Raw genomic sequence first — 22735 nt, 5'->3', positions numbered from 1 at the left:
ATGACAAGATGGCAACAGCAGGCATAAACAGGTGACAATTCACAGATCTATGAGGAAATATAAAACTTGTGATCACATAGGCAATTCTGCCAACTTTTTATAGGACTGCTATGCTAAAGAAAGAGGCTGTATCTTTGAAAACACACTATGTATTCCTTAATGGTTTAAAAGTAAATCTGCAGAAGTAAGGGTATATTCTCCTCAACTCTGAATATAATTTTAGAGGCGTTTAAACAAAACACAATGTATGCAACAAATAGCCAATATCTAGTGAAAAGCTTTTCTTTCTGAATCCTATCGCTGACACTATGGGGTTTAATCATCATAAAATTAAACAGATCTGTCTTCATTTTGTTTCTGAATTTATTTTACACTGAGAGTCTTATAATAATTAAAATTATAAAAATAAATTGCTTTAATGGCCCAGAGGGCACGGAAATACGAAAGCATTTATGTAAATAGGACTTACCATTAAATAGGACTGACAAAGGTAAATAAATTATATTTAATCCTACTATGGTGACTGAGATGAAAACAGTCTAAAGAATTGTGCAAGAGTCACAAATCTAGCTCCTGGCTTTCTACTTGTATGAACTTGGGCAAGTCATTAATTAAGCTGGTTATGCTAGCTGCCTCCATCTGCAAAATGAGGACAGGGCTACTTCCCAACTGCAGGAAAATGTCCCAGGTCAACTTTAAAAAGTTTCCCCCAGAATTTAATCTTAAAAAAGATTAAAGCCAAATCTAATCCAGATACAAATGTATAGGAAATGTTCATTTTTCTTAAACATTCGGACTAGACAAGGTTTTCCAGTGACGTTACAGAAGTTGAACTATTCAACTGTTCATTAAAATAGTCATGCCTATTGATTCACTAGGCTTGTGTCTACATGAGAGAGAACTCTGAGGGTAAACAGGGGATAAGTTCTGGGGAAAAGAATGCAGTGAGTCATTAGAACTAGAAGTGAAAGGAAATGCTATACCAAATCCTATTGAAACTTCGGGACTTAAAATGAGAAACTACTTTTTTCCCACGAGAACTCAGCAATTATAATTTTAATGAATGCTAGGACATATTTTCAAGCTCTTAGTTGACATGTTTAAACGCAAGTGTTTCCAATGAAATGTGCCATTTTAAAAAATATAGTTACTATTGATGCCAAAACCAAGAGAATTTTTATGGAATTACATATTATGGACACATGACTCCCAAAGCAGTTCATCACGATTGATGTTATGATTCTGAATACCACAGGAGTTAGTAATGATTCGGTGCCGTCCCATGAAGTTCAAGCCAATGTTTTTTCATCTAATTGGCTCATCATTGTTCACTAAATTGGTATTTTCTCTGCTATCCTGTTTCCCATCATCTGGTATTCCTCTGGAGCCCACACAATGTTCAGGTATGTGCTTCAATGGAAACCTGATGCTGTATGACAGATTCTGAAATCAGGCCTAAGAAACAATTCTGAGAAAACAACGGAGAAGTATAATTTAAACATGAAGAAGTATAATTTAGTTTCTATATGTTTTCATTTGTATTGAAATAAGAATCTATTTTCTGATGAATAAATCCACTTCTGAACATCAAACTGACATTTAACTTATTAAATTATATGCTTCCATATGTGCCCGAGCTCAAACAGAAGTCAATGACCAATTATCCCCTAAAATCAGAGCTCCGTAACATGAGTAATAGAAAAACTCATATAGAGTCAACCCACAGTTAGGGATTGAGTACATATTTTTGTGAACTCCCATTTATGTATATTTTACTGCTTCTTCTTTGTGATCCAACATGGGGTATCCCCCCGAAAATATATACACACTTTCTAATAGCTCAATTGATGATTCTGTCTTTTCAGATTTAACCCACTGGAATTAATTATTCAAAATGTGTATACATTTTGGGGGGACATCCTGTATTTAAAAGATTATAAATACCTAAAGAGGTAAATTTCTCTAAACTATATATTATTTTGACATTAAAATTAAGAAATACTTTTTTTTTTTTAAATATATTTTATTGATTCTTTACAGAGAGGAAGGGAGAGAGATAGAGAGTTAGAAACATCGATGAGAGAGAAACATCAATCAGCTGCCTCCTGCACATCTCCCACTAGGGATGTGCCCGCAACCAAGGCACATGCCCCCGACCGGAATCGAACCTGGGACCCTTCAGTCCGCAGGCCAAAGCTCTATCCAATGAGCCAAACCGGTTTCGGCAAGAAATACTTTTATGTATTACTAAATATACTTAAAATTGGACAAGAAGACAATTTTTTAAAATTGGCATTTCTTGCTCTTATAGGGTCAACTAAAACTGGTGCATACAATTTATAGCCTAACATCAGGTAGAAGTTGACTATGTCCCTTACTGAAGAAAGTCACCTCTACCCTAGACTTGCGTTCCTTTCTACTCTCTTCTGTTAACAGGGCAGGGGGATGCCTTTGTTGCTGCTGTACTAAGTCAGCCCATGGAATAATATAAACAGCTCACCTGGGAAGGAAAGACTGAGTTCTGCCCCTGCTTCACTGTGAGATCTTACATGGAACCCCCCTGAGCTTCTGATTCCTAATCTATTAAATGATGGTCTCAGACTAGATAAAGCCATTAGAGGACTGCAACAGCTCTAACATCCATCACTGACTCTCTCTCCAAGCTCTCCTCAGTGATCATGTCACCTCTTTCTTCCACAGAGGAAGAGATGCAATCTAGATAATATGACTTAGTGTTATTTCTACTCAATTATCCTAACGGTTGGTCTTAGCCCTCACTTTATTTTAAATGGCGCTAGAATTTTCCTTAGTAACATTAAGTAAGAACACAGTGAAATCCAAGTAAAGTCCTTCCAATGTTTTGTTCTTGGTGCAATCATACAGATGAACATTAGCTCATGTCTCATACAGTCATCATTACTGGTCATTTTTAGAAAACCTGTCTGATAGAGACACTCATGCCCCAAGCAAGATGGCGTCTTTTCAGAAAAGAGAGTTTCAAGTTCACAAATGGGAACCCCATAGCCATTGGGGTTAAAACACTGTAATATACCATTCTCTGTTTTGCTCTACACACTTTTCAGGATTCGTTCATACAAGTAATTTCAATAAATGTAAGTTCACTTGGGACTGTCTCCTTCATTTGTCCCCTCCATGCTGGCCATCAGATTTTCACGAGACAAATCTACCCCAAAACAAAGTATGTGCTTACCAAGGTTGGTGAAGATGCTACTTGGATAACAACAGCTTAATCATTTCAGTCTTTAAAGAATAAAACAGTGTTTGGAAGCCTCTAACTTATTTTGAGTTTATTTGCTCATCTTGGATGGCCCTCCTCCTCTAGAACTGGTTCTCATTTCCCAAAGCTCTTGTTTGTGCTCTACAAACCACCCCAGCTCTTGGGGAAGCCGGCTCGACAAAAGTCCGTCAGCAAGATCGATCTCTCTGGAAATGGAAGCCGTCTGGAGCCCACCAATTTTAATGACTTCAGTTTGAACTGAAGAGGAGTTTATTGCCTCTCTAGTTCCCCTCCTCGTGGCAGTAAATTACCAACGATTAAAGAGCCCATTTTCCCTCACCCTCGTTGCCCCCACCACCCTTGTCTGCTCTCAGCAAAGACAGGAAAACACACACACACACAAAAAAACCCCACGCTCCCCAAAGTACAAAAACCCGCCACCAGGGCAGCAGCACTGTGGTCATTTCCCAAGGCATTATGATTGATAATGATCAGCAGAGCGTGGGATAATAGCTCCCCTTAATTTACCGGGCCCTTTGAAGGGTTAAAATATGGCAGATGTTGATAGCTGACACTCCTTGCGAACAGGAAAGACACATTGCTGTGGGGCCCACTTCTAGGCTTTCCCTTCCCCGCAGCTGTCTGTGTGGAGAGCTAATTGTATCCACTTGTTTAACCTCGGGGAACGTCTGGAGGGGACCCACTGCCACAAGGGTACCTTTTTTTTTTTAACGGTCATTTCCTCTCTGGTGTAACTTGCATGACAGTATGTGACAAGCAGAAATTAATGGGGACACGCTGTGCCAATTCCTCCTGAATTGCTGACACTGGCTACAGGCTGCCTGCTTGCCACCCAGCCAAGACCTCACATGAAACATGGCGAGGGGCCCACGGCTCTATTCACCAACAAGCCAGCTGGTCAGTGATGAGAGGATCCCAGACAATGCGGGGCGCACAAACCAGGAAGAAAAGGCTTTACAAACCGCGTCAAACCAAGGAGGTAGCATTTGCTGGGAGTTAATATGCTGGTTTATTTTCCTGAGTGGCAAACTGCAGGACTCCAATCTCCAAAGTACTTCAGATAGAAGGAGTATTCCTCTTCCAAGGCCCTCTAAGGTGTGAGTTAGGATAGCACCATCCCTCAGGCAGAAGGAAGCCACTTGAGATTCATCTCCAAGAAGAGTTTCCTAGCAGGCAGCTTCCAGGAAGGCCTAGGAGCCAACAGGGGATCTCTTGCCTCTAGCTAACTACCACAGTGGTGCCCAGTTTAAAAATTCTATGCGCGGGCTATCTCTTTCACTCTTTCTCCTACATACAAGCACACACACAAATGAATCTTGAGTTCAAGCCCATTAATTGCCTGCAACATTTTGCAAGATTGGGGAACCTGTCCCAATTTGGGCAAGATCCACTTTCTCCTCTTAATATAATCAGAAATCAAACTGCCAGTGGTGGATAAACATGGTGGCTCTGCAATGGATTAGGCCTTGCTGATTTCAGCTCCGACGAACAAATGATGAAGACACTTAATTAAAAAAAAAAAAAATGCACAGCAGAGGATCACCGAACCACAATCGTGTGCACCATCTTGTGAATCACTCAAAAGTCATATTTAAGGAGGAAAAAAAATGGAAAGTTGTGATGGAAAATCACACTGTTGAGCATTTTATTAAAAATCTGTGAAGCTCTAAGGCCCTTTTACAAAGATACAACAAAGAGGCTCCTCAATTTTGTCTGTTCATGGCATGGAGTAAAACTTTGGTGGCTCTGAAGTAGTGGATAGTCTCATAAAACCAAGAAACTATTCAATTCACTTTTTCTTCCCTCCAAAGTTTTAAAGTACTAGTACTCGTTGATGTGAAAATGTACCTGGTTTCTAAGAAAACAAGAAATACAGCAACCAGGGAATTCAGCTAATGAACCATGTGAAAGTTTTGGTCTAAGTTAGAAAGTCTTTCGTTTTTTGGGGGAATAATAGAGGGAGAGAATGCAATAACCTACAGCGTTACCAGGTTGACCCCGGGGAGAAAAAGGACTTGTGTTTCTGCTTCCAAGAGGGCTTTCAAAGCCAACATCAGAGTGGTGGCCTCAGAATGGCCATTCTTTGGCCACAAAGAGTTAGTTACAGGGACAGGCAGTCTATCTTTCCACCAACAAATGGAATTAACAAAATTCTCCAATTTGCTCTGGCAAGAAGCACAAGGCCAGAGAGAGAATAAAATGGTATGCATGACCACTTCCACCAGATAAAGGCTCTGGAAATAACTTTAGTGGATGGGCTGTTATTTCTGTAAATACAATCTGTGAGAGACCTACTGACTTTAGGAAAGATTTAAAAATGTTCCTAACTCAGAACTGGAATGTAGGCCTGGAAAAGACACAAAACAAGAAATCATGGAAGTGGAAACGCTAATTTCTTAAACACATTTCCCAAATATACTAGTATATAATGTGACTTGAGCCTTTTTATAAAGTTCAGCGCCAACAGTGTCTTTGAGAATTCCTGCTTTTGGATCACAAAGTAATATTTTAATGAAAACTTAAATACTCCAAATCTATATAGGGTGCTAAGAACATACTATGTAAGTAATAGGTCCTTTTTGCCGAGACCAATGTAGAAACATTAATAAACAGGAATCCTATTCAACTTCACAGATATTCCCACTTACGTGACAACTAGATGGGGTGAACTGGAATCTCTCAAAATTGATGCTTCACATATTACCACAGACGTGTGCATGTGCAATCCAGAGCTGGAAGAGTGATACCTACAGCTGCCCCAGCAAGATGTGCTGTGGGGGTGCTTCTTACGTCGTATCTCATTAGTTAAAATTTTTGCATTTATGAATTTAGCTCCAGCTCACACTTCTGAGGCCCCAAGTTTTTCCAGACTATAAATATCCGATTTAACAATGCCAGTAGGAGTACGAGAATTCTACACGTGGAATTTCATTTCATAGATACATTTTAGAAATGCATGTTTTTAGGTTACCTAGCGGATACCTGTCCTTATTAAAATAGCCTTTCTCAGCCTGCATACCACATGGTCATGGTCAAAAGCTGCATGGCTTGTCAAAGACTATCCAACAGCACACATGTTCGACAGGAGAGTTAGGGAACGATGAGTCGTATTTTAAAAGGCAATCCAGCAAGCAGCTGGATTTAACACATTTACAGGCTTCCCAGCCCTCCCCGATGCTTCCATAGGCCTCTTATCAGAACAAGAAGAATAGAGATCTCTGTTATGGCTTTCCTGTGGCAAGTAAAAGACAAGTCGATGATTTTCCAGTCCATTTCCCCCGGCAACATGCTCATCAATCACCAGAGGCTGGGACTTTGTTCTTCTGACTGGAGGAAAGAAAGCTCAGTGGTTTCTTGCTGAGTGAGACGGGACTCTCTCCCACCCAGTGCTGCCTCCACCTTTGACAGCTTAGGGCTCACAGGGCTAGGCGGGAACTCAGCAGTTCTACCCGGTGCGCAGATGGTTCGGTCTGGGATAAAAGCTACTCTGAATGTGTGTGGTGACGCCTATTTTCTAAATCCAACTCGGGGACTACCAAAGCTGCGGGCACTTAACTTTTTGTAAACAGCGTATCCGCAACAGTTTTCATTTACTGTCATCCACGCTGTTTTCACCTCCATACGTTCAAAGGGCCTCAATGGGAAGGGACAACAGACTTTAAAGGAAGACAGGAGAAAAAGCTTGAAAAATAATAAACATACAAATTTCCTTTGTACGGCATCAAACCCTCCCACCAGGCTCTCCGTCCTTTAATTTAGAAGAAATGTAGCTGTCTTTGGGTGGATGGTGGAGTTATTTGTGTTATTGTAAGGTGAATGTATGTTGGGAAGATCACTGTTAGCATTTCGAGTCTCAAATATTTTATTACTTCAGGAAACACTGGTAAGACATTTGACACTCCATTAAACTAATTTGGCATTCACAATATCTTATCTATTTGTGGGCAATCTGCCTATGTAGGCCAATACAGGTTTGAAAAGAAAGGTTCCTTTTTAGACTCAGAATAATGCGTATGTTCTAAAAAGCCTTTGCTTACCTATATTATGTGATTGTTATGAGCTCATTCTTAACAAGAGAACTGAAAGCTGATTTCAAGTAAAAAATATTGGAAAGCGAAAGATTATTAAAGAAACCCACACCACGTGGCTGCCACTATAGTAAAAACAGGCTCGTAACTTTTTTCCATATGCAGACATTAATTTAAAAGTTCACTACTCACCAGCAATTCCTTCTATTTATAATCTAATGAAATTTCTCCACAGCCTAGTTATACTAAATGGTCAAATGCCAATAAGATTACAGATAATCTTTATTTCAGATAAAAACAATGGTATCAGTCAGTCTTAACTACATTATTTTTTCCCTAGTCTTTCAATGTTTGCCATTTTATTAATATCAGCATCAATAAAAATATACTATATATTTTAAATGTATACACATTACTTTACAAAATATGTTCTAATGTGTTGCCTAGCAGCAAAGAAAATGGTATTATGTTGCTCATTCTTATGTTGGGCTATGCAGAAAATAGATATGTAAGATGTAAGAACTTTAACTTCCATGTATTGGAATGCATTCTCCATAAAAACAAATGTTAAAACACCCTTGTCAGATTATAAAAATATTAGATTAGTCTTATGAAAATGCCATTTTTGTAGGGCAAAAGCAGTCGATTACTGGCAATTCATATGGCTTAACGTAGTCATAGTACACGCTCATTTTAAACCATAAATATAAACAGAGATAGTACAGTTAGTATTTTAGTGTATGTCCTTTTAGTTTTCCATGCATGTATGTAAAATGTATTTCAAAATTGGGATCACGGAACATATACAGTTTGGATCTCATTCTTTTGGCAATTATTCTTCAAAACTGAGTTTTTTGAAAAATCATTCTGTCAAATGAATTTTTATAATTTATTTATCCTCTCCTATCATGGTACATTCTGATTTTTTAATGTACAATTCTCTATTGGTGAGGTTGAACATTTGCCTCATCTATCAGCTGTTGGGTATACATGTATTTGTTTGTGAATTTGTCTGTTTATGTTCCTTACCCATATCTAAAACTGGTTAATTTTTTTTCTTATTAGTTTGTAAGAGCTTTTTATATGTTAAGGCTATTAAACTTCTGGCATAATTTTTGCCTTTTAGTTCTATTTGAGTATTTTAAGTTTAAAATTTTATAGTATAATTTATGAATTATTTCTTTTATGATAGTATCTATAATTTTTTTGCTTAGAAAATTCATGTCTAATCCCACATCTAATATTTCTTTATATATTATTCTAGTCGTTAAATGTTAGTAGCAGCCCTACTCATACACACATACTTTCTGAAACTGTAAAGTGTTTAGACCATACAAGAGAGCACTTGCTTGGTATCCAAAGCTGAAAAGTGCTGTCTTCAGCCTCCTAACCAGCACTAAATGTTACTAAATCAGGCCTGTTTCTAGCAAAATTTACAAGCAAACTCAGCTGTCTCTTTTCTAAGGAAAATTTCCTGCTGTACAAAGGGTTACCTCTGAACAGTATCTCCATTATTTCACCCATGACTCCATTCCTAATTTTCTGTTTTCTGGCAGCTGCTCTCTAACTTACAAATAATGCGTGTCTTTGTTTAGAGCTCCTTAAAAAAAGTGTATATTCTAAATGTGGAAGAAAGCTCAATTTATTTTACTTTGAAACCTGAGAAATCAATAACATGAACCATATGTTAATTATGGAACTTGGTGATAAATAAAGTAAGAAGTCCTGTGAAACTGTGGTGGTGAAAGTGATGGTGAAGTTGAAACAGAAAAGGAAAGAAGTCCTTTCTCTTGGTGAGTGATGCTTTCATAAATCTCTCTGCTTGGGAGGATACCAAAATTCAGCTCTTTTCCTAATTCATTCTAATGCAATTTATATTTTACTTTCTTCCCCATCCCTAAGTGTTTTTATCAAGATCTTACAGCAGTGATGAGATGCATATCAAGGGATGTAAGTATAGTAGCAACATTTAGAAGAGGTGATGTCAAAGATAAGACGTGACCAATAGTTTTGACCTTGTATGTCATTTATTTGCATTAATATAGTTTTGCACTGGAGATATACCATAAATCAGCCCATATTTAATATCTGATTTAAATATTAAAGAACTTGATGATTATATTAAACTAGAGGCCCGATGCACGAAAATTTTGCAAGGGGCTCAGCCCCTGCCCGCCGCCTCAGCCCCTACTGCCATGGCATCCTCTAGAAAGACAACCAGTCTAATTAGCATATTATGCTTTTATTATTATAGATTGCTATGATTAGAATAATCATCATAATGTTTCTGATACCTACACTCAACATTGTGTGCATTTACAAAAGCTACTTTTGGGGTTTATTGCAGATTCATAAAACTCTTATTTTTTTCTTGGGACCCATTCAATCAATTCTCTTGTTACCACAAACCTATTTCTTCCTTCTTTTTGTATCCCATCTCTCTGACCCGGAATCTATTTTCATAGAAGGAGATAGCAGAGGAAAGCAGTGCCCTCACCTACAGCTTTTAAACCTTCTAGTGACCAGTGGTTCTGAACCTTCCTAATTCCTCGACCCTTTAATACAGTTCCTCATGTTGTGGTGACCCCCGACCGTAAAATTATTTTCGTTGCTACTTCATAACTGTAATTTTGCTACTGTTATGAATCATAATGTAAATATCTGATATGCAGGATGTATTTAGGCGACCCCTGTGAAAGGGTCGTCCGACCCCCAAAGGGGTTGCGACCTACAGGTTGAGAACCGCTCTAGTCTCAATGGACACTTCAGGTCTTCAGCTATGGGTGTTGATGAATTTCTCAATTCCAGATTTGAACATTAAAATATGATACATCAGTGAAATTAAAATGCCAACAGGGAGCAATCAAGTGTTCACTCCATGCTAACCCTACCATCCGAACATCGTCAACCGAGGATCACTGTTTCCAGATAAATCAGTATCTGCTTGCTGAATGTAGACTTAATCAACCTTTAATGTTGAAGTTCCTCAACTTAATTCACGATGAAATCTTCCTATGCCCCGTGGTCCCCAGTTCCCTGTTATGTTCTATTTTAGCTGTCCCATCTAAAAGTGGTGTGACTATACTAGAATAGAATGATAAATATTTCTTTGGTTTTGCCCAAGAAAGGAAAAATGAACAAGTATGGTCAGGGACAACAGAAAGCAATGGTACATACAAAAATCAACAAAGCTACTATTTATATTTGTTAAAGGCTTAGAACCACAACTGAAAGAATTCTGAGCAATCAAAGCTTCTAATACACAAGCCCCAAGGGGAGTACCTGAACACTATGTTTGGCCACACTGGTGTCAATGAAAAAAAATCTATGCCTATCATCCACTTAGGATTCATATGGCTTGGGTTCCTCATCTATAAAACAGGCTTAGGAATTCTGACTAGTTACACTTGCAAGTCTGGTAATGGCTTACTAATTTAAGATCACAGAGAACTATGAAAACATAAGTAAAATGAAACAAAAAACATCTTTCAAAGGTTAAATTATGAACACGTTTTTTTAAAGAATAGATTTCTGTATGGCCTAAGAATTTCTAGTTAGAATTCTCATATTCCTAAGTGTCTTCTCTTCATTAATGAGTTAACATTTTCCAATAAAAAAAAAACAACTTAAAAGTTAAAACTTTTAAACTAGTGTCATAGTGTGGGCGACTTTAGTTAAAATGCCACACCTGACTTCACCTGGACTTAGGTTAGAACTTCTGAATGGCTAAGGTTACCGATGCACAGGCAAGCAAATATTCCACAGGTTAGAGTCATCTTAGAATGTAAGGGAGATATTTTCCATTTCCCAGTCATGTCATATGAACTTCTTAGAAACTCCCTCCTGAGTTTATGTTTGGGACTGATGAATGGCTTAGGGCAGGGCTATGTAAAATGAGCACCCCAGGCTGTGGTTATGTAGGTGATTCACTGACCACACTGGGAGAAACAGAGCATCATGCTTACCTAACTAACTTCATTAACCTTTTATTAGGTGGTAGCTCATTTTTTCAAAATTTATTGGGTTTAGTCTATTTTCCAGACATCTAAATTAAGCTTACCAATGTATGGTAGAAGCCAGAGTTTTTAGAGGTTAGATTTATTCTTGATTATTTCTAATATTCAAGGAATTCTCTTTTACTTCCTAAGACTTCAAGTGTCACAGGCAACAAGGCTATGATACATGAGTCCAAAATCAGGTCAAACACTCCTTGTTTGATTTTCCTCTGTAGTCAATCTTTTAGGAGAATTTTGCTCTTTGAGAGTGATGACAAGGAAGAGGAAGAGCAGAATGATAGTAATCTCAACAATATTTCACATGCTGGTGATATTTTATTCTCATGACTGCCATTATGGGGTTACCAAATGTTTGTGAAAGCACTTGTTCATTCAACAAATATTTACTAGAAAGAAATCACTATTTTCTTAACTGCAATAAAAGGACCAATTAATTCTTCCAATTTTCTTAGGAATAATGAATAAGATGCTATTAGATAACTGATGGATACCTTCTCTACAGGCCTTTAACTAATTAAAATTTAGTGATTGCAAATTGTTAGCAATTCCTCTAGTAGAATGGTGCTTTTTTTTTTTTCTTTAATCATCACCTGAGGATATGTTTATTATTTTGACAAAGAGTAAGAGAGAAAGAGAAACATCGATAGATTGCCTCTTGTATGCACCCTGACCAGGGAACGAACCAGCAACCTAGGTATGTGCCCTGACTGGGAACCGAACCTGCAACCTTTCGGTGTACGGGAGGACGCTCAACCAACTGAGCCACAATGGCCAGAGCAGAATGGTGCTTTCTTAACTTCCAAACTTCAAAATATATATGAGTACCTGAAAGTTCCAGATAAGAATAATAAAAACCCAAATGCATAGATATAAGGAGAGTATTTTCAATTAGATTTTAAAAAGTAACTTAACTCTTTGAAGCTGCTTTTCTGATAGTGGGGACTGGGAAGAACTCTGCACACAAAGGTGAATTATTGGAATCTTGTTTAAATTTTTAAAAATGTGTAACTAACCAAATTATCTTTTAATTTTTAAAAAATATATTTTATTGATTTTTTACAGAGAGGCAGGGAGAGGGATAGAGAGTTAGAAACACCGATGAGAGAGAAACATCGATCAGCCGCCTCCTGCACATGCCCTGCTGGGGATGTGCCCACAACCAAGGTACATGCCCTTGACCGGAATCGAACCTGGGACCCTTCAGTCCGCAGGCCGACGCTCTCTCCACTGAGCCAAACCAGTCAGAGCCCAAATTATCTTTTAGATATATACCCCTGTGAGATGAGATGGGATCTATGATTAAGAGCATCAATCAAATTCTTGGTTTCCCATCTTTAATATAAAACATATTTAACACAGTCCAACAATGAAAGAGAACACTTTCTGGAATTTTGTTAAGTCAGTGCTGTATTACAGGAGAAAATGTTTTTTGTTCAGTGAAGATCAGTTGCTGGTTTTAGACAACATCTAAACCAAACCACCAAAGCAAACCCTTAATTACAATATGGATAATCCCACAGAGTCCCTGCCCAGCATAAAAACTAAAGTAAAAGAGCCAAGTGGATGTGCTGAGATATGACATGCCCTCCACTTACTTTTCGTGTGTGTGTGTGTGTGTGTGTGTGTGTGTACATAAAATCTACCCTTGAAATAGCAGTTTACTCACTTATATAATGGGAATATTGATGCCTACATTTCAGAGGGTTGAAGTTAAGATGTAGGCTGGTTACCAACACTTGTTTATAGGGTCCCTTATATAAGCTACTACCTGGGGATACTATAATAAACTAGAGGTCTGACTTTAAAACTCTGACCTTCCAGTTGGGAAAAATAAACAACACATAAAATTAATGAGATAATGTCAGCCTTATGAAGAAGACAACAGGACAAGGTGGTGTAATGTGGTAAATCATCACTAAATGCGAAGCTTTCGCTGAGGTGGTAAGAGAAGGAATCACGAAAATGTGAGTTGGGACTAGAATGATAAGATGTAGAAATCCTACTTGTGGGCCTTAGGAAATAGAAATGTGGAACTTTCCAAACAGGATGAACAGGAAGTACACACTGAGCTGGAAGGATATTGGAAGCAGAGGAAGAAGGCAGGTGTGGCAGGGAACAGTGAACCAGGAGAAGGATGGAGGCAGATGAGAGTTTGGAGGGTGTAGGAAGAAAGAGCTGCAGATCATGTAGGACTTTTGATTTTATTCTATAGGTCATAGGCAACCCTGGAGGCAAGTTTTCAGTAGGGAAGTAACACTTTTATCATGTTTTAACAAGGCTGTTATACAGAGGGTGATCTATAAAGGGGCAGAAGTGGAAGCAGCATGTTGAGTTAGGAAGCTGGTTTGACGAGTTGGACTACAGCTTTAGCGATGAAGACACTGAGAAGTAGTGAAATTGGGGATATCTTTGGAGGATAAAACCAAAAGTGGTCTTTAATGGATTGGATAAAGATAGTTAAGGAAAACAAAAAACCAAAATTGATGCCTAGGTTTGAGGCTCAAATAACTGGGCAGATGGGGAAGACTTGAGTTTGGGAGATAATTCTTGGACAATGTTTTGATGAAAAGATATCAAATGCCTGGATGACTATAATGCATTTAGAGCGTGGGGGAGAGGTCAGGCTGGAGAATAAATGATCTATGAAAATTTGGGGTTAAATGACATCACCTGCCAGAAAGTGTAGGCAGAGAAGAGAAGAGGGCAAAGGGTGAAGCCTTGAATGTTCCAACATTTAGAGCAGTGGTTCTCAACCTTCCTAATGCCGCCACCCTTTAATACAGTTCCTCATGTTGTGGTGACCTCCAATTTCATTGTTACAAATTGAACATAATTAAAGCATAGTGAGTAATTACAAAAACAATATGTAATTATTTATGTGTTTTCCGATGGTCTTAGGTGACCCCTGTGAAAGGGTCGTTCGACCCCCAAAGGGTCGCGACCCACGGGTTGAGAACCGCTGATTTAGAGGAAAGAGCCCAGAAAGAAGACTGTAACCAGGAAGGTTAGGCACATGCTAAACTTGGATGAGAATTATCCCTCTTCTATACTGAGCATCACTCTGCTATCTGTCGCTATGGTGATGTAGACTGGGTATATACTGCTGGTAACTTTTTAATGGACTCTACAAACAGATCCAATGCCTAAGGTGAGAGAGTATTTTCTAAAGAGATTCCAACTGAGCTTGATCAAAGTTTCATTTGCTTGTTTTAGTTAGTCATTATTTATTTTAGTGAGTCAGTCTAGCAGTACCTTTAGAATGACACTAGCTTTTACTTTTTAACCCATATTTCCTTTTAGAAAAAAAAATCCAAACCACTAAATAACTGTTATACTTTTTTATTACATATTTTAGATAAGTATATTTGCATAATTCTGTCCTCTTTCTCCAGATATGAATTTGGCTACTACAAGGGCCCAGGAAACTGCTTCAAGATTTATTTCTGGAAGAAACCTCAAAGTCAGATGATCTAAAAATATTATTCTCTGAAGAAGCTTCTTGAATTATTGAAAGGTACCACAGTTGTAGCTCACTCGTCCTACATTTCCCCCTAAATCTGGGGTAAACTCAGTATTGACTCACTTCTGGTCATCTATCTCTCCTACTGGAGTCAAGGGCCAATTGCTGGTGCGACTTTGATTTAACCTTCTCAGACTGGCTGCTTAACTTTTGCTTAGCAATATATCTGAGGTTCCTCTTTTAAAAAATCCCCCCAAATTCTGTGTGTGGGGGTTGGGGGAGGTCATACACAAGGGTGTGCATGAGGGTCTGGTTTGTGTGGAGAAAATGTTTCCTTTGAGTCAAAAGACTATATTTGAAGCTAACTTTCTTCAAAGAAAAACTATAATATAGGTTACATTCCTGATAACAGTTCAGATACCCGTTTTTTAAAAAACCAGAATGCCTCTAAGCACAATAGGTAACACACTATGAGTAATGTGTTTTTATAGGGCATAATAAGGGTAGAGAATGTGCAAAACTTGGTTGGGTAGAATATTACAATAATCAATCTTTTAAAATGCTACCCTGATGTGAAAGGGGAGTGCAATTACATGAAAGACTCTTAGGACTCAGGTTGTAAAAAGTGAAGAGGAAACTGCAGCCCAGCTACACAGAGGCTAGGAAAGCATGGTGTGTGTGTGTGTGTGTGTGTGTGTGTGTGTGAGAGAGAGAGAGAGAGAGAGAGAGAGAGAGAGAGAGAGAGAGAGAGAGAAGGTATGGGGTACATAGGATCTTGAGGACCAATAAAAAAACAGACTTTCAGGGAAACCATGCTGGCCAGCTATGAGTCTTAAGAGATCCAACTGTGCTACAGGAGTGAACTATAGGAAGTCAAACTGCTCTAAGTTGAGGCCCATCTTAGAGTAAAAGGCTGACCTCTGAGGTCTTTTGCACCAGAACTACTATTACAACATCCCACTTTGCTTATTAAAATGAAACTCATTAAACAGTCTTCTCGGGCATCTTTCACATGTGTACTTTCTTTTCAATTTATTCCATGTTACTACTAAAAGCAATTTGCATTAAATATAAGGAGAGATGTGCATTAAATATAAGGAGAGATGTGTGCGTGTGCGTTTAAAAAACATGGTCTCTTCGATTACTCCAGTCATGACATTAGATTGAAAAGAATTTCCCTCCAGGATCCTTATCGTTATTGTGAAGTATCTGTTCTTTGAATCTCTTGCCTTGTTTTTAAGATCACCTTATTATGCAACATCTGCTCTGAATTTCAAATGTGATAAACAGAGTATGAGTGCTGGTGGCAGATGGCTAATGACCAGCAGCGACAGGGCATTCAAGCCTGCCTTGTTTTCTGAGAAGCGATATTTTCATGTTAATTTGTTCTGTGTCCTGCAAAGATGAGACAAATCACCTGCTCATAATTCAGGCAAAGTGGAGACCACCAGGAACAGAGAGGGGCCATGGCTCGATTCCTTTGGGGTGAGAGGAGGGAAGCTCTGGGAGACTTTCCTCATCTGCAGTACAGGGGACCGGTCAGTCACGTCCCATTATGTCAGCTCTAAAAAGATGAACCAGCCCCCGGCATACCATATTGACACCAGAGCCACTGTTTACTGCAGGCAGATATTATTCATTAAAACAGATATTGCCCAGAGGCAGAAAACAGGTGCTATTAGGAGTGTGTGTCAGCCTCTGAAGTCTGGGTTTTGTTAAACAAACCTAATAGTACATGTAATCTCTGACTGAAACTATTACAACCAACAGAAATCTCTAAGAAACATTCAACTGAAGATAAAATGAAATGTAATTCACAGAGAAAATGACCCATACAGACACACAAACCTTTTCGGCTTTCTCAAGCCCTAGAGAATTCATTTGTCAAAGATGCATAAATAAAATATAATTTCTATTCCAGGACTGAGTCATCCAAAGAGGCCATATGGTCTTGCACTAAAAGAGCCCTGTCCTATTCTGGAGAGGAGGCTGATCTTTTGTGCCCTTTCAGGGTCTTCGAATTCCTACTCGTGAAATTATATTGCCAACTTCATCAAGCATTTTACATTCACAGAACGTCCAAAGAATATTAGGCTCTCAAAGACTTGATTAGATAGTCGATAAGCCAGGTCTTATACAAGGAAAGATAATGTACTATTAAAGGGAGGCCCAAGTACCAAATGACAGTTCAGAAAAAGAGGGCATTACTTTTTGAAAGCATTATGATTTTACACAGGAGCCTCTCCCCATATACATCCTGTCATATAGTGGTTCTTTTTCTGGGAGGCAGTTAACAAATGACTAAGGAACAAGGGGAAGGAATTTGTCTACAGTTCTTTCTGATCCTTTCTCATAGGGCGGCAGATAAAGGCATGAAAGAGAAAAAACAACAATCTGAAAGCCCCCTCTTTTTTTTCTCATGAAGTCCCCATAAATGGAAGGTGCTATATAAGCAAAGACACTGAAAATTTATCATGAACCCTAAAAGTGTTCCTGCCTATAAGTTTAATTAAACATGAAAGTCCAAGAAGACAATATCAAATCTCAAATGATCAAATAAAAATTAAACAAAGATAGCAATGAAGTCCTCCATAGTTAAGTAGATAAAAAAATAACTTCTGAATTAGAAAGAGGAAAGCAAGATATGGCAATTATAAACCTATGAGACAAAATTTGGTATTTGTTGAGTTTGTAGTACAGTAGGCATGAAGCTTTTTTAAGCAAAGGTCACCATCAACATGAATGGCTATATCTTGGGACATCAAGAAAAGAGATTAAAGAATGTGATGAAAATCTCAAGATGAAGTATGAATAAGCTGTCTATATGTGTTTATTAATTTTTTTTAGAATTAAGGTGCAACTTAAAATGTTGGAAAGAAACACCTATGGTTTTATTTTATTCTCACGATCTTCTCAATGACAATGATCAGTTCAGGATTATACCCTTAAATTACTTTATCAAAGACTGACATGAGCATTATGCAATAATTACAAGATTTCCCCAATGAGTTCACCCAACTATCAACCATCACAAATACTTAGGGTGTTTTTCTGCCTTAAAAAAACCCCAAAAGGTATTTAAAAGAACTTGAAACATTGTTATGTGATATATGTAAATGGGGAAAATAAGCCTATCATGGGCTCTCTTCTAGCAAACAGGTATTGAGCACAAAGACAAACTCAAAAAGAAGAAAACTAAAGTCAATGGAACAGAATTTGAGAGGAAAGATGGGTATAGAGCTAGAAGAGGAGCAAGAACAGGTAGTTAGGAATACCTACATTTAAAGAGATCTAATGTCCTTAAAACTGCTCAGAAAGAAATGGGATAATTTTTGAGCACCATATTCTTTTATGAAAGGCAGATAGGAGAAAGTAAATTCTATATTAGTCTAAAACCAAAGGAATAAATCAAGTTCTACATGTCAGTATCTGGGAATACCACTTGCTATCATTAAAAGACATTTCTTAACTCTGTTTAAAAGATAAACTATTTTTTCCCGGGCTGGCGTGGCTCAGTGGTTGAGCATGAACCAGGAAGTCAAGGTTCAGTTCCCGGTCAAGGCACATGCCTGGGTTGTGGGCTCAATTCCCAATGGGGGCTGTGTAGGAGGCAGCTGATCAATAATTCTCTCTCATCGTTGATGTTTCTATCTCTCTCTCCCTTTCCCTTCCTCTCTGAAATCAATATAAATATATATTTTTAAAAAATAATACAGACGATTTGTCTTTAAAAAAAAATAAACTATTTTCATCTGTTTATTCCTATAAATATGATTTAACTCATTTATAAACAACGAATAAGATAAGGAGTCACCTAATTCACAAAAACAAAGGGTCTTCATGAAAATCTGCACATGATGTGCATAGATCTAAAAGACCTACTGGGAAGTTCAGTTAAGTAGAACGAAGACACCAACTAAACTTTATAAGCAACTTTTTCCATTAGACTTAAAGGAAGAAAGGATTTCTAGTCAGTACACTGCATTTAGCTTGCTGACTTCTAAAAAACCTAAGTCATCTTTAAATCCCAAGAGTTTGGGATGGTCCTTAGCACTAGCTTCCTATAAATGTTTTTATTAATGAGAAAAATTGAAGAAAGAAGGGCCTGAGACCAGTATTTCCAATTTGTATAGCATGGTATATCCTGGAGTCAATATACAAGTAAAATATCTAATGTGCTCACATATGATGTTTCAGATTATATCTCTCAGAGTACATGAATTATCAGAAAAACACTGAGCTATATTTACTGCATTATACTTTCCAAAGTTAGGGCCACATAATTAACAAATAGATATTTTTCAATAAAGGTATTAAGAACTAAAGGATTTTCCACTGAGCCCTAACATTAATGAACTACAATATATCCCACTTAGCTATATTAAATATATTTATCTATACACTGAGTTCCAAAAGCTCCAATTCTGGCAATTTTCATAAAGGAAAGAATGCCATTGCTTAATAGACTATAATAGTGTGACTGTTTGACCAGGCAAAAAGACGATTCTTGGTACCTTTATGGTTTCAGTGGGCACTCCGGGCTCTGGAACTTTATTCAAATAAGTGGTCAAGTCTTGATCAACATGTTCAAACACTAATGTTAGTTTAGTTTCTCTGTCTGTTCGTGACACCGTGCACACATCAAATAACCTAAAAGGAAAAAGAGAGAGAGTGTAAGTAGGTGGCAGTAAGCAAAGAAATAACCTGTACGTCTTATATATGTCCCTCATTTTGATCAAACAGGAATAAAAACAGGGCCAGTGTTGACCATTCCTGTGATAATTTGTAAGGATACCCAATAGGACTTGACACACAGTAGCAAAGAGAAAGGAAGGCAAGTGGAGCCTGAGAATATCTTTGTGGAGTGTTTCCTTATTTAAGACCTTAGGTGGGCCTTGCTGCTGCTGATAGTTTTAAACACTGCAGCCTAGGAAAAACATGGTTCAGCCTAGGAAAAACATAGGTTAGCTCACAGTTCGAGAATTATTAAAAAGACTGACTGAGCATTCTTTGGAGATGCTGGACTTTGCAATGAAGTTTTCCCTGGAATTTAAGGTGTGAACAATCATGTCTGTGAAAATAAGTAGGATGGAATATGGAGAAATTTGGTTTATTTCTAAGAGAGCCTTCTCATTCTGGTCAATCAAATGATTTCCCTAGAAAGGGTATATATACATTCCTAGCTTTAAAATTCCAAATATCATGCTCATTAAAACTGTAAAATTCGAACTTTTTTTTTCAAGGGAAGAAACTGCATTGGTAAACTATGTCACCTTGAATGATAAAGACAGACTAACCAACTTCATGATCAAGTACGGCTGGGCGAATTCAATTTCTTTCATAAAATCCTACACCAATTCAAAATTTAAGTTTTGAAAACAAAGTTTTTAGCAGCAAAACAATAGAGTCAAAGACACATTTTCCTTTGATTTCAGTCATAAAAGTACACTCTCTAGTACATGAGATGTTCAGCAATTGTTTGAAGAATTAAGCCACTCATAAACAAGATGTCAGTAAATTTCTTGACAAGGATGTAATATAAACACTCAGAAAAGGCTAATAAAATGTTATTCATATTATTTTCTTTCATTTTAAAAACTTAATAACACTCTTTAAAGGGACTAACTATAAATGTGCACATAACCCAATTACTAAAATGCAGGGTTGACTCTCAATTATCCACTTTGTATATTACCTCTGTTAAATTTTTAATGCCTACCTGGCTACCATACCACCCGACTGTATGTCTCTAGGCTATATGGGACCCACAACATTCTCTGTGAATCTAAACTCAATGTTAAACTAAAGAACACTGTAAGTTAAATTTAGTGGGGTGAACAATACCAAAACCAACCACACACACTTCACAGCCAGATTCAAACTACTTTTTAATTATGGGCAGTTTGAGGTGAGTTCTACCACTCCATTCAAATCCACTAAGATCAACTGAATTTCTTCCTTACATTTATCTACTTCCAAGTACTCTGATTGTTAAAGTTTTAATCATCTACTTCCAAAGTTATTTTTTCTAAATTCTAAACTCTTCCAAAGTCACCAATGTGACTTATTCTGGAACACTCTTCTGATAAAGTAAAAACTCCTAGTTATTAAATGTATTAAAGAAAGTATCATAAGACATCTGAGTGCCACACTATGAAAAAACATGATTGCTATCGTGCATGGATCTGACACTCGAGACGTCTATCAAAAGAACTCTATAAATTGGGTAATTCCGAGTAACCTATCATGTATTCATAGGCTCCTGAGAACCATCTTCTTCCCATTAGACCCATAGACTTTGATGGCTTCACTTTTTATTTCCTTTGGAAGAAAAAGGAGTTCCAAATAACCAAGCTTCTTCCTATCTGCTGGGTCTATTTTTGTAATAAAATAAAATAGCAATGAACCAAAGATGGACTATACCAAACTCAAGGTCAAACATGGGGCTTCACCACTGCTCCTGTGCTTCATAAACGTTCCTTTAAACATGCTTCCCATCACATTTCCTCAAGGAAGACACAGCGTCTGCCACTGCTTCTGGCGGCAATGATTTCAGTAACTCTAGTTCTTATTGCACTTAGAGTTTTTAATATGTAAGACAGTTAAGTACTTTCCAAAAGGAAAAGAAACGTCTGACTGGGACATAACTGGAGAATGAAGTGATCGTAACACACGGCTGAGCCAAAGTCACCTGCTCTCAAACCGTTAAGTTACCAAACAGCCGTGGCCTATAATGTTGCTTCAGCTCGTGAAACCGTTTGCAAGCACTCTTTGTATGACACAATAGAAGAATAACATCTAACCCACCCAAGTACTTTTCCTCAAAGTTATATCACTCTATTCAAAATATTAAGACTCACCATTTTGAGAAAAAGCCCTATTTTTATTTTATTTATTTTTAAATTTTTATTTTTCAATTACAATTTACATTCAGTATTATTCTGCATTAGTTTCAGGCATACGCCATAGTGGTCAATCAGATACTTTACAAAATGTTCCCCCTGATATTTCCACTATCCACCTGTCCCCATATACTAGTATACTTACTACAACATTATCGCCTCTATTCCCTATGCTGAAATTTACATCCCCATGACTATTCTGTAATTGCCAATTTGAAAGGCCTTAATTTTAACTGGCAATTTTTAAAAAGTGGAATTTTTAAAGAGATGTGTCATAGTATACAGTGTGGAATCTTCTTATATGAATTTTAATGTATATACATATTCCAGGCTACAAAAAGAATGGTGTGAGGTAGGAGCAGCTCATGCTGTTCAAGGAGATAATCCTCTTTAAAGGTGGCATTATTAATTTCATGTGGGAAACCGAGCGTATCACATTCTCTTCCAAAATTCACAAGTGACATCGAGGGAAGTAAAAGTCCTAGGAGGACCTGCAGGATATCCCCTTTTTGGTTCTAATGTTGGGTACCAACATCCTATAGCCCAGTGTTCCACCGAAGTTCTGGGAAATACTGCTTTTCACTTAAATAAGAAATTTAGTTTGACTTAATTGTTCAGTAAACATTATCAGAGTAAAAAAGTTATATTAGTAATAATGGGTAGGAAAATGTCTTGTGACTCAACAGTTATAAATATTAATCTTAAGCATTTTAGAATATAATATATATGATGCTTTTTCATCTACAAAGACTCCCCCTGGAATTACCACAAATCAAAATAATAGGCACTTTGGTGGGAAATAAAGAGAAAATAGATGCAAATCTCACATAAATAACTACGCTAAGGAACTGAAATCCCTGATATTTGGCAAGAGGGCAATAATCTGTAATATATTTATACAAACCAATGAGGATGTGGCCAGGCTGCCTAGAACCTCTACACTTGTAAACCCAAAGAACCAGACAGGTCTGAACATTTGAACAAACACTGGAAAATAACTTCAACTGTATGATTCCTTGTGTTGACTACCATCTCAAGACTTTTTAAACTTTTTTTTTTTTTTTGCTGGT

General features: G+C 37.5%; 1 protein-coding gene across 5 annotated transcripts in view; it reads right to left on the bottom strand.

Annotated features, from left to right (window-relative positions):
- Positions 1-22735, bottom strand: part of CDK6 (cyclin dependent kinase 6) — a 216973-nt gene that overhangs the window by 133100 nt on the left and 61138 nt on the right. For all 5 annotated transcript variants that reach the window (XR_004970908.1, XR_004970909.1, XR_004970907.1 and 2 more), the window contains exon 3: positions 19278-19413. Coding sequence is in view for 1 of the 5 variants with exons in the window: in XM_036328189.1 (XP_036184082.1) it covers positions 19278-19413 (136 nt within the window). In the remaining 4 variants the exon portion in view is untranslated. The remainder of the gene's footprint in view (positions 1-19277; positions 19414-22735) is intronic.

Source organism: Myotis myotis, unplaced genomic scaffold (genome assembly GCF_014108235.1).
Source record: "Myotis myotis isolate mMyoMyo1 unplaced genomic scaffold, mMyoMyo1.p scaffold_m19_p_11, whole genome shotgun sequence".
NCBI classification, from domain to species: Eukaryota; Metazoa; Chordata; class Mammalia; order Chiroptera; family Vespertilionidae; genus Myotis; species Myotis myotis.
This window is presented reverse-complemented; position numbering and strand designations above follow the sequence as displayed.